This window comes from Cannabis sativa, chromosome 5, assembly GCF_029168945.1.
Source record: "Cannabis sativa cultivar Pink pepper isolate KNU-18-1 chromosome 5, ASM2916894v1, whole genome shotgun sequence".
NCBI lineage: Eukaryota > Viridiplantae > Streptophyta > Magnoliopsida > Rosales > Cannabaceae > Cannabis > Cannabis sativa.
Window position 1 is genome coordinate 6311378 of NC_083605.1, and position 12506 is coordinate 6323883.

The 12506-nt window shown below is 31.9% G+C and overlaps 2 protein-coding genes across 2 annotated transcripts; one reads left to right on the plus strand and one right to left on the minus strand.

Annotated features, from left to right (window-relative positions):
- The first annotated feature begins 732 nt into the window (after positions 1-732).
- Positions 733-3439, plus strand: LOC115717246 (branchpoint-bridging protein). The gene is made up of 5 exons (XM_030646217.2): positions 733-1086; positions 1215-1267; positions 2404-2577; positions 2770-2871; positions 3042-3439. Exons 1-5 carry the CDS (start codon positions 876-878, stop codon positions 3174-3176), a joined length of 675 nt encoding a protein of 224 aa, XP_030502077.2. The 5' UTR covers positions 733-875; the 3' UTR covers positions 3177-3439.
- Positions 3440-8075: 4636 nt separating this feature from the next.
- Positions 8076-12263, minus strand: LOC115716794 (hydroxyproline O-galactosyltransferase HPGT1). Its single transcript, XM_030645697.2, has 12 exons — positions 11885-12263; positions 11712-11775; positions 11450-11499; positions 11175-11368; positions 10451-10514; positions 10263-10335; positions 10034-10157; positions 9569-9656; positions 9419-9469; positions 8853-8924; positions 8657-8769; positions 8076-8534 (listed from the first exon to the last, which is right to left on the minus strand). Exons 1-12 carry the CDS (start codon positions 11995-11997, stop codon positions 8512-8514), a joined length of 1029 nt encoding a protein of 342 aa, XP_030501557.2. The 5' UTR covers positions 11998-12263; the 3' UTR covers positions 8076-8511.
- Between the last annotated feature and the right edge of the window lie 243 nt (positions 12264-12506).

Consider the following 12506-nt stretch of genomic DNA (forward strand, 5'->3'; position numbering starts at 1 on the left):
TTAAATAATAAATAACACTATGTTTGAATAAAATAATGTATTGTATTAATTATTACGACTAATTTTTTTTTATACAATGTATATTGTATTATTTAATACATAACAAATGATCCGTATTAGCTTGTATTATAATATTTATAAAGGATTCGAGGTCAACACCAATCTCTAATCCAGACCTAGGACCCAGACCCAGACCCCGACCCCGACCCGAACCCCGACCCTGACCCCGACCCCGACCCGAACCCGGCTCGGATTCGGATTCGGATCCGGAATCGAACCCGGAATCCGACCTAGACTTGGACCCGGACCCCGACCCGAGACCGGGTTCCGAATTAAATAATACTAATACAATATCTTACATAGTATTGTATTAAATAATACTAATGAGCTTGTTTGGAACGCCGTATTAAATTATATTGTATTATATTGAATTGTATTTTATGCAATATTTTTATGTAAAACTCTATATAGTATTAATTTTTATAGACACCTAAATATATAATATTTTAGTATAAATTAAAGTTTAACATAGTATTATATAAAAATATGATATATAATCCAATTCAATATAATACGATACAATACGACCTAATATGGCGTTCCAAATGATATACAATCTAACACAATACAATACAATACAACATACTAACTAGCTCTAAAATATTTACATTACAATTTAACACGCTAAAATATAATTTTGACAAAATAAACTATATTTTGCATTAGAATAAATTTTTTTTGTGAGAAACACCCGCGAAAAGTACAAGAAAGTTCCAAAACGTGGATTTTAATATTTAATGAAAAAAAGAAAAAGAAAAAAAAGAAAGTGAAGAATTAATTAAGGGATCATCGGCGTGGTGGTGTTGGTGTTTTGTATGGACTGCGAATTCAGGAGTTTGGAAGCCCAAATCCCCATGTACCCTCAACACTCTTCCTCTCCCCAACCCAACCACCCCATGTACGCTCCTCCTCCTCCTCCCTCCTCTTCCTCCTCTTCCTCCGCTCTCTACCCCAAGCTTGGTCCCAACCATGGCCGTCCCTTTCCCCAACACCCCCACAACCCACCTCCTCCCTCTTCTGCTTCTTGTAAGTCTACAAATTTCACTTCTTTTTATTCTTATAAGGGTTAGGGTTAGGGAATTATTGCAGCTCTTGTTGTTTATTATTGGAATTTTGACCAACTTTTCGATTTTCTTTGTTTTCTGAATGTGCAGCTGGATTGGGTATACGCGTAACTATAAAGCCGGAGTATCGGATCACACCTCCTGTAAGATCCGACTTCTTTTTTTCTGGTTATCATGCTTTATTAGCCATAGTAGCGATCGTGTGCTTTGTTTGATTATTCTACTTTATTAACTTCACGATTGAACCCTGTGTATTTTCGGAGATAAGAAACGACAACGAATTTTGCTTGATTCGACGATAATGAGCTTTTGTGATCTTAGTTTTGTCCACAGTCGATATTTTTTGATTACTCATAATTTGGGGGAACAGTAATGAAGATTGTAATAGAAAGTCGTAAAAAATTCTTAGGAACATAACTGTGTCTCCCTATTATATTTGGTGAAGGAATTCTGCTTTTTTATTGTTGGGTTCTTTGTCAAATACATGGTCAGTATATCTTTGATTTGTTTAGATCTGTGCTGTTGCACTATTGCCTCAAAGGGTATATGATCTATATGATAGTTGCACCACTGGCGATATGTTTATATATAATATACATTTTTGTGTCTTTTTTATGAAATTCGAGCTGGATGTTTCATCTGTCATGTTACATCTATGAATGTAGCCGTTGTTCATGTTATTATACCAGTGATTTTTTGGATTTACACCTCTGTCCATACTAGTGAAGTAGTTCGGCCTTTCATTTTCCCCAACACTTAGGAGGCGTTTGGTTGGGAGGAACGAAAATATCGGAATAGTAATAGGAATGGGAATGAGAATTGGAATTGGAATTGGAATGGAATAGAATAAAATTTAAAATGTATAAAAAAATTGATAAAAAAATTATTAAATTTTTTCAAACCTTGCATTGGAATAGTCTTTTCTTCCATTTTAAAATGGAATAGTCATTCCACCAAAATGATGGAAAGGTCATTCTATTGGAATGGTATTCCAATGATTTTAAATACAACCAAACAAAGGAATGGAATGAAAATTATTTCCTTTCCATTCTATTCCATTTCATTACCTCCAACCAAACGCCACCTTAAAGAATTAAGTTATGTCATCAGTGTGAATTCAATGTTCGGCCATTGTTTTGAAGAATTATTACTTTGTTAGTGTGATATTTGCGTTATTTTCTCAGTTGACCTGAATACTATCTTCTTCTTTGTTATCTGTATTGAACAATTGAAGAGAAGCAACGTAGTATAATTTTGGCTTTATTGTCTCATTTTGTAGCCTCAGCTGTCACCATATGTAGGAGAGATACCTCGGAGTAATTTCCAATTTGATTTTGAGCTTGAGAGGAAAATTCTCGCTGAAGCAGAGAAGGAAAACCAGAACTGGGTGAAGCTTGGGCTGGAAAATCTTCCATCGAGGACTCCAGCGTCAACATCTTCATCATCTTCGGTGGTATGTCATCTTTATTGACTTTCATTGGCTCATTGCTTTTCATATTTGCAATACTTTTCTTCAATGGTTGAGTGCATGTATGCAATTTTCAGAAATCAGTGGTAATTTACTTGCAAAAGAATATTTAATATATTGCATATGTTTGGTCTTACATTCATAAGAAATTGTTAATTGAATAAATTTTTATGGCAGGGATCCATCCCAGACCCTACCGTTGCGAAATATATTGCTTCAGGGCTGAGTCGAGAAGCTGTTACTATTGCCGTGGGGCATTATGGAGACAATTCCACTAAGGTGCTTTCTTGAGTTCTGCAACTATATTATTCTGAGTGCTGTGTATTGTGTTGTTTTTTATGTCATTAAAATGTGGTATAGGATGTTTTGGTTTCTAGTAGAAATATCTTGCTCTGGAGCCGCGGTGCTGAGAAACACCCGATGATGTGTTTTTGTTTTACTTATTTCAGGTTCCAGAATTTGTCAATGGATACAATCTCTTACGAGAGATGGGATTTCCATCGAAGAGCGTTGCTGATGCTCTAATAATGTATGAGAATGATACAGACAAGGCACTGGCACATTTTCTCAATGGTTCATCTTGAGTTATCCTACACTGATGAATTAGAGTGATGTGGTGTATTGGTAAGACTGTCATGGCCAAATTGTATGGACCTTTGGGTTCCAGTACTATTGTACAGCATATAAATGTTTCACATAAGTTTTTGTTTGCTGAACGAAAATCAAATCCCATGTCGTTGTCATAGATATTTGTGTTTTTTGGCCATGAAGTTGTATAGATGTCTTTCACTCAGTTCACAATTTATGTATACATCTATTTATAATGTATTTTTGATGTTGATCTTTATATGAAGGACGTAAATTATTTCTTCTTTGCATTAACTGAAAACTGTATAATATTGAATCATAAGCTGTTCAACAAGTTCTTAATAACTTGGTTCAATCAGATTTACTTACCTTATCAAAAGGGAAGGATTGCAATCATTTAAACTTGATGTCTTCTATAATAATGTCCTTCAGTCTTATATTTACACAAAAAGGACAAATTATGTTGATCCTTTAATTACAGAGCATTTTCAGCTTCTCTACTTTATAATTAAAATACACCATCACACTAATTTTTCTATTATACTTAAAATTTTTATATTATACTATACATTATTTTTTTTTTTAAGTAAGAAATCTTAAAATAAAAAATAAATTTAAATGTTTCTAGATTGATAGTGCTCACTAGGACAGTCTAGGGGAGTCAATGTGGCAAGTTACCTTGCGGAAAGTTGTGATATATTTGATTGAAGGTAATTAAACAATTTGACATAAGATGATTTTATGAGAATTAATTGCCATTACACTATAATTATATATATAAAAAAATCTTTTTATATTAACTATTTTTTTTTTTTTTGTAATTATTAATTATTTTATCAAATAACACATTAAATTTTTTATGTAATTACTACTTTAATAATTATACAATAACTTCTAAACACATTCTTAATTTGTAAGCAAATTAATTTTTTTTATGTAATTATTACTTAAATAATTATACAGTAACTTCTAAACACATTCTTAATTGTAAGCAAAATCATAATTTGAACCACCATATTTATTGTCTTAATATGTTTGAGTTAGTTGTGAATTTAGAGAATTTACACATCTATACTTATACAAATAAATAATTAAAGTTTTGTTAAATATAAAATAATATACCCAATTTATTTGTAATAATATCTAGCATAAAATATAATCTATATTTAAAACAAATATATCCTAACTAATTGAATATCCTAAATCACTCATTATTAATAACATTATTCTTATAACAATTATTTAGTACAATAAATATATAATGCGTTTTGGTATCAGATTATTCCATTTATTAATTATCCATGTAATTTACACAATAATAATATGTTATTATGGATACATGTTTTTTGAAACAGAATAAAAGCATCTGCATTAAACTTCAGCCAATAAAATGACATTCAACTCAATAGGGACAACACTCCCATTGACAATACAAATATGATTAGAGCATAAATAGGGCCAATAAGCCACCTTGTTCCCTAATCGTTTAACAAAAAAAATAACAACATTGGACAAATTTGCAAGTAAACGTTTACAATATGAGATTATTAAACCAATAGGAGCAGTGGCGGAACTAGACGACGACATAAGGAGAGGCCAAATAAAATGTATTTTCACTTAATTTTTTTAGTATGTAGTATTTTATAAATCAATATAAAAAGTTAATTAACTTTATACAATATATATAAAATAATGAGAAATAATAAATGGCACCTTATAGTGCCAAGTGCTATAAAAAGTGACATATCCGTTAGTGTAAAATAATATCGAGTCTTAAATATTTTAATTTAATAAATAATATAAGAAACCGCTAACTACTTATAAAGTGTCATATTAATATGGTATTAGATACCATAAGAATACATATATAAAGACACATATAAATATATATATCATACAAAATTACTCTTCAAAAATAAATTATATTAATCATTTTTTTTGTCACTTTTTACCATAAAATAGATAACTAATTTAAATGTTCTATTGGGTTTGAGCTTCTTTATTTCAACTTCACAATTTATTATTAGGCATTAATAATAAGAGAATTATCACATTTTTCTTATAAGTAAAATCTAATTATTCTAATTTAATTTATATATTATTATATTTTTTTTTCTAAAAAGTTAGGGAGGGCCATGGCCACTCCATAGATACAAGTAGTTCCACCACTGAATAGGAGAAACAAGATCAAAAGGAGTTTACTTCCTGCCACAACTTCCAACAAATGGTCTGAATGAATGGTCTCGGGCTATCCAACCAAAATCAAATAAATTTTCTGCATTGAAAATGGTTGCATCACAATTAATCTTGATAGAATCCATTTCAAGTTTAGTCTAGTACTCATTTGCAATAGCAGAGAGAGTTGAGACGGAATAGAGTTCTCCTCCATTAGATTGAACCAAAATCTAACTATCAAGATAAGTAATTACATTAACAAACACTCTTTCTATCACAGAAACTTTCTCATTCCACACACGTTCATTTCTGACCTTCCAAATCGCCCAACAAACAACAGAGACCTTCTCAATAATTGCAGAAAAATTATGTGAACAGAAGTCCACAAACCAACTAGTAAAATTCATCCAACCATTTTGAGAAAAACCAGCAATTACTTGAGATAAACATTGCTTGGCAAAAGGACATTCCACCAAACAATGGAAAGTAGTTTCCTTTCCTCCTCTAAACATTGGACAAATATCTTTCAATGGGACATAACTTAGCTTTCAAATTGTTAGTAGTAGGTAAACAATGAGACAGGGTTCTCCACATGGAATCTTTTATTTTTGGAGAAACTTTGAGATGCCAAAATTTGCACCAAAAACTAAAACTATCTACATAATCCAAATGACCATTTGATTCTTGAATAAGATTATAAGCACTCTTAACCGAGTAAGCACCAAACGATTCTTTACTCCAATACCAAGAGTCCCTATTTTCAAACTCATTGAGAGGAATACTAAAAATGAGAGAATCCTCAAAAAGATCAGAAATAATTTCTTTATCCCATTTCTTTAAGCCACTTTTAAACAAACTAGAGACTTTATTTCCATGGAGAGCAAGATGATCAGAATGCACAAAAGGGTCACTCAAATGAGGAAGCCAAGGTTGTTGGAGGATCATAATGTCACTGCCTGAATCAATTCTCTAACGAACATCGAGTCGAACAATGCCTTGAGCTTCAAGAATACTTCTCCAAATGAAGCTTGGATTAGAATCCAATTGAGCACTCAAAAAAGAACTATTGGGATAATATCTTGCATAAAAAGCTTTCCCCACCAAGAATTGAGGTTGAGTGAGTAAACGCCAACCTTGTTTACCAAGCATGGCTAAATTAAAGTCAACTGAAGTCTGCCACCAAACTTGTCTCATGAACCGTTACTTATCCTTACACACCCCATCCGGAAGAAGAAACATGATCATAGCATAGGATGGTAAAATTGGACTACTGATTTAATGAGAATCTCTTTTCCATCTCTTTATAGTAATTTACTATCCCAATTTCGAACTCTTTTTCTGACCCTATCCTTCAAGAAACCAAAAGCCAAATTCTTATTTTTGCCTACTGAACTTGGTAAACCTAGATAAGATGTACCTTCTTGCGCTTCTAACATACTAAGAATGTTTAGGACCCCTTCTTTACATCTTTGCAAGGTGTTGTTACTAAAGAAGACAAAAGATTTGTGAAGGTTCACTTTTTCCCCGAAACTTTTTCAAAGGTAGCCAACAACTCCAAAACTTTGGAAGCTTCAAAATCATTAGCTTTATAATAGAAAAAACTATCATCTGCAAACAACATATGTGAAATCATAGGAGCACCTCGAGCCACTTTACACCTATGGATCCACTTCCTTTCCTCATACCTTCGAATGAGAGCTGAGAAGCCTTCAACGCAAAGTATGAAATGATAAGGAGAAAAGGAATCACTTGTCTAATGCCAGAATAATTAGCCCAATGGACTCACCTCCATGAATGATATTATAATGCACGATACTTACACATTTCATAACCAATAATACCCATTGTTCGAAAAAAACTCATCCTTAATAAAATTCTGCTAAGAAAACTCTATTCTAATCTGTCATAAGCCTTACTCGTATCTAATTTTAAAGCCATATAATCCCTAATCCCTTGTTGTTTCCTTAGAAGATAATGTAAAACTTCAAAATAAATCATAATATTATTAATAATTAAACGGCTCGAAATAAAAGCAGCACTTTAATACTTTGATTAGTATTAAGTTGTAAATGATAACCAACTATACGACTACCTCTTATATATGTAACATACTATTGATTTTATATATTATTAGTGGTTTTATAGGTTTTTATGGTAAGTACTTTTCTACTAATTAGTATTCAAAACCACAACATAAAGTTTTTAGTCAATTTTTTTTTGACCTATTCTATGTTATCGGATACCAATTAGTAGTTAACAAAATTATTTGAATACTATTTAGAAATTAATTCAAATATTTAGATACTAATTAGAAATCATTTTTTTTTATTTTTATATTTAGATACTAATTAGTACACAATATGACACTATTAAATATATAATTGCACATTATTATTTTAAATACTAATTAGTACCAAATTATATATAACACCAACAAGTAGATAAAAGTAGCACATATATTGTTAAAACAAAAAGTTCACAATAAACACCCAATCTCATTAAACTTTCAAATAATATATATATATTTTTTATAAAAAGTCTTCTAAAGAAAAACTTTAGCTAAATAATAGTTAATTAAATAAACAAAATTAAAAAAGGAAATAAAGTAAATGCTTACAAAAACAAAAACCTTATTAATAAAAATAATTAAAGGTATAATAAAATAGTTATTAAAGTTTAAAAATTGAATAGTTAAGCTAATTAATATTAAAATATGAATATAATAAAAGTTCCCTTATATATTAAACACACTATTGTGAGATGTATAGTTGAAAAAATGGAAAAGAATCACTCCTATTTCTTTCTCATAAGACAATGATGTTCGGAAAATACATCATGTTGCCAATAAAAAGAAAACAAAACAAAAAAACATACCCTTGACATTAGTGTTTCTATACTTACAAAGTTGGCCTACATTCTAACTCATAAATGTGGTTTCGAACCGATCACGATCATCCTATCTGTGTTTCTGTCAAAATGTCGAGAGAAGCTATCTCATCTGTCGTCATAAGAGGGTAATCGACTCTCAAATGGGAAGGAACTATGCTTTTTCTCATGAAGCCAAGTGAAAACATCAAGATATGTTAACTAATATCTTCAAACCGAAGAACCATCTACCTCGATTTTATTCTCAAAACAATCCCAAAGAAAATCAAATCAAACACCAGCACATACAGCTCCTGAAAAACAAAAGTCATGTTCAGTTATATCAAGGAGATTAATCAAACTATGCAAAACAAAACCGGCACGAATGTCTCTGATATTTTGGAGATGAGTAAGAGAGTGAGAGTGACTGAGATACCTGATGACCAAGATGAGCAGCAAAACTTGGCTTCATCAACATGTTTGACATCAAGCCCAATAAACCATGATCCAGCACTCACATCATCGTGTGCATAAGTACGAAGAATAGCTCTGTAAAACCAGTTAACAAGATATAAATCCTTGCATCTATGGTTACATTATATTGAAACCAGTTTGTTAAAGAGAGTACTCACCTATTTATCATTATAAATTTCGCCAAAGCTTGTGAAATGACATACAATTCACCTGAAGCATGACGGAAATATCTGTTGACAACCAGAGCCCAAGGCTTCGTTTTCAAATTAAATAGGAAAAATAATTCAAATGAAAATGCTTAGACAAGTTAAAATCTGTTGAACACTATAGCAGCAATATTTCAGTTTATCTTTCAAGAAAAACAGCATTTACAAAACCAAGAGTACAATAACTGGTATGTTATGCAAGTACCAAGGTCAAATGTCTTTGCCAAGAAGTAATATTCCTAAAGTTTATAAGCAGAATGCATGTTTAATTAACGACTTACCATTTCATCAGCATTTAAAAATGCAGTGTTTCATTTTCAATGTAATATTATACTAGCATGTTCTGTAATATTACAATATAGCCTAAGAAGGAACACAAACAGAGAGAATAAGAGATGGGTGTAAAGCATATGCCCAAAAAGATGACTGTAGAAACAATTAGCTAAACAGAAGATTTGTGAATATTCCCCATGATATAGGATCTACAAGAGATTAGATTAAGTTCTAGGACTACTTACGATCTTTTGTCACCAAATTTCCACCAGTCTGGTTCGTACCACTTATGGCCACTGAGAAAAGAAATGAGATTGCAAATTATAAGAATCTCACAACAAGTCATTTATACTTCTCATGTTGTAAATGTCCTTATATCTTAAGGTAAAACTCACGGTTCAGAGAAAACTTCGCCTGATTTCATGCAGCCAATATAAACACGAGGCTTATCCATATGGGTTGCTAGAGTAGCTCCAAAAGCATCTGGGGAACATACGAAATAAATACGAAACCCCAAGAAAGATATGTTAACAGTTTAAGAGTTTGAATTGTGAAAATACTTCTAAAGTAGGTAGCTTTCATTGTTTAGCGTGCATGTGATACAAGTAAATATACTAAATAACACCTCTCAAACACTAATGGTGTTTAACAGAAGAATGGTATTTCCCAAATGTCCCTAAATTATTGATTAAAGGTAATAGAATAATTTCTGTATCATTTCATTTGCTCAGGAATAGGAAACGTGTGGAAATAGGGGAGAGTAGGGTAGGGTTATATTTGATCATGACAGGGTTCAAGAATCCCAACTCCAAGATAGTTTCATGTTTCTTTACTCTATTTAAGAAAGTGATTCAACTAACCAATATTTAAAAAAACATCATCATTGACTTTAGCGTAGAACTCAGCGTCCCATTTCTCTGCAGCATGAGCAAAGAATAATTTAGCCTTCTTTGAATATTCCTCAGGTGCCTCCACATGGTCATCCTGCCAAGACCGCAATTGGAAAATAGTTAAATCATTGCAGCTTATATACCAGTTATAATTACAGGAAAACATTCATTATCAATTTTCAATAACACAAAAACGCACAAGAATCATGAAATCATTAGTCTTCCTGTTTTCACTGTCAATGGCTTGGTCAAACTGGTCGCCACGATTTGCACTGCAGTAGAATGAATCATTAGGCAGAGGTCTACTATTGATAATCATATACCAAAGGAAATATTGCTTCAACAACAGTCCCTCCAACCAAATAACAGAGAATAAAAGGAAATAACCTTCGTCCAATGACAAATCGTGCAATTATGCCCTTCTGATTCTCCAAATTTTTCAAAGCACCACCTGCGAAGACAGTTTCATCCCTTGTAAGACTTTCAAAGGAAGAAATGCTTAACACAATAAACACTTGTAGCATAACTAAGCCCCACTTACAAAATTCAAGCAAGAAGATAAAAATAAAATGAAGCTCCATGCAGCTAAGACTTTAGTCTAAAAGACTAATTGACATTACACTCCTTTAGCTAGTAAAATGAAATTGATTAGTTAAATGAAACAGCTTATGTTGCTGGATTTGTTTATATCCAGCTACCAGATAAATGCAATCAAGGCAAAATTTAGTATTTCAGACATAACCTAAAATTTAAGTTATCTAGCAACTTGATTGTAAAAATGTCATTTGTATTTGATCATTCTGTTGATGCATATCTGAACTACCAAATAGCTAGTGTGGTTTTTCTTTATCAAAGATGTTAACTACCCCAAATTCATGTCCAGCATACTAAATGTTGATATTTACAGCAAACCCTGTATAGCACTAATCCAAATTTAATGTTTTTGTAATTTGTATCAGTCATATAAACACTGATTAATTAGTCTCGGTCACTAAGGACTTAACAGATTAGCATATTTGTAAAACAGACAACACCCTACCGCTAAGACATAATGAAAAGGTAACAACACAAAGAAATGCATAGGTGAATACAAAGACTAATGAGACTGTACCACTCCCCATCCATGCCTTCCGAATTGCATCTCTATTGTTGTTGCGGCCAAACCTTGTAAGAATTCCGATTACTACCAGTGGCCTTTTCTTTGTGTGAGTTCCATTAGTTTCTGTCGAGCGGGTCGAAGTAAAACCTTTTTGTACAGCTGCAGCCAACTCCATCTCAAGGGCTGCCAATTTCTTTTGTTGTTCCCTAACATGAAAAAAAAAACACTCTTCAAACCCCATTTCCAAAACACTACATCACAAAACCAAATGATGCTATTTCTTCTACCTGCAGGCTATGATTTTCAATGTATCATCCACTGAAATCGCAGAATGACCCTAGAATCAAATCAGAAATGGTTAATTTAATTGAACATAGATAGTCAAGTCAACCATGTGCACATCTGGGTAATCAAAATTTACACAAGAAAAGAAATTCACTTACACAATACTTTAATTTAAACAAAATGAAAAAAAGACATAAATTTGATTTCCAGAACACATTTTCACATCACAAGATGGGTCTAAACAGAGAACAAATAAAAACCCACCTGACCAGTAATCTTATCAAGCTCTTCAATCAAATAAACTCTATTTTGGGCATCCTGCCATAACCTATATAACAGAAAACAACCAAGACATATATATAAACATAATTTAATTTATGAAAAGAATAAAAAAGAACCCATAAGAGTCGTTAAAAGGTGTGATATATAAAACTAACCGGCCAGCAACATAGATGGAAGCGAAAGTAGCGAACATGGAAAGCAAGAGCGTTGGGATTCGGGATCGAAATGCCATGCCGGAAAGCCGGGCATTCGACCCCCTACTCAGCATTTTCTCCAACAAAACGGTGAAATTCCGGTGATTTGATTCTGAAACCAAAATTTGGAGAAAATGAAAGATGGGATTTGTTTAGTGGTACAGATCCAATCGGAATTTGAATATGAAATGGGGAAAGATGGAAGATTCAGAGAGAGGGAGACAGAATAAGGTGAGACTGAATATGAGTTTGGTAGTTGAAATCAGTTTGCTTTGCTTGTGTTCAAATCAAAGAAATTGAGTTTTATTTTGTGAAATTTTTTTCTTTTTATGAAATTAAAGAAAAAAAAAACATGTTTTTTTTGTTTAAATAAATAAAAAATCAGAAAAGATTTTGTTTGGAGAGATAGTATAGTTTTTACATAAATGTCAAGATTGTTTTGCTAATAATAAATGTGAAGATACTTTTGTCATTACGGAAAAAAATATGTGAAGATTATTTCTGTGCTAGAAAATGTGAAGATTTTGTTTGGACTAAAATGTTAAGATATTCATTTAATATATTTTTTCTTTCTTAACATGTT

Coding starts and splice junctions, on each gene's coding strand:
- LOC115717246 (XM_030646217.2), top strand. CDS start 876: ATGGACTGCGAATTCAGGAGTTTGGAAGCCCAAATCCCCATGTACCCT. Junction 1,087..1,214: donor TCCTCCCTCTTCTGCTTCTT/GTAAGTCTACAA, acceptor CTGAATGTGCAG/CTGGATTGGGTATACGCGTA. Junction 1,268..2,403: donor AGTATCGGATCACACCTCCT/GTAAGATCCGAC, acceptor CTCATTTTGTAG/CCTCAGCTGTCACCATATGT.
- LOC115716794 (XM_030645697.2), bottom strand. CDS start 11,997: ATGCTGAGTAGGGGGTCGAATGCCCGGCTTTCCGGCATGGCATTTCGA. Junction 11,776..11,884: donor TCCATCTATGTTGCTGGCCG/GTTAGTTTTATA, acceptor TCTGTTATATAG/GTTATGGCAGGATGCCCAAA. Junction 11,369..11,449: donor TTGAAAATCATAGCCTGCAG/GTAGAAGAAATA, acceptor TTTTCATGTTAG/GGAACAACAAAAGAAATTGG.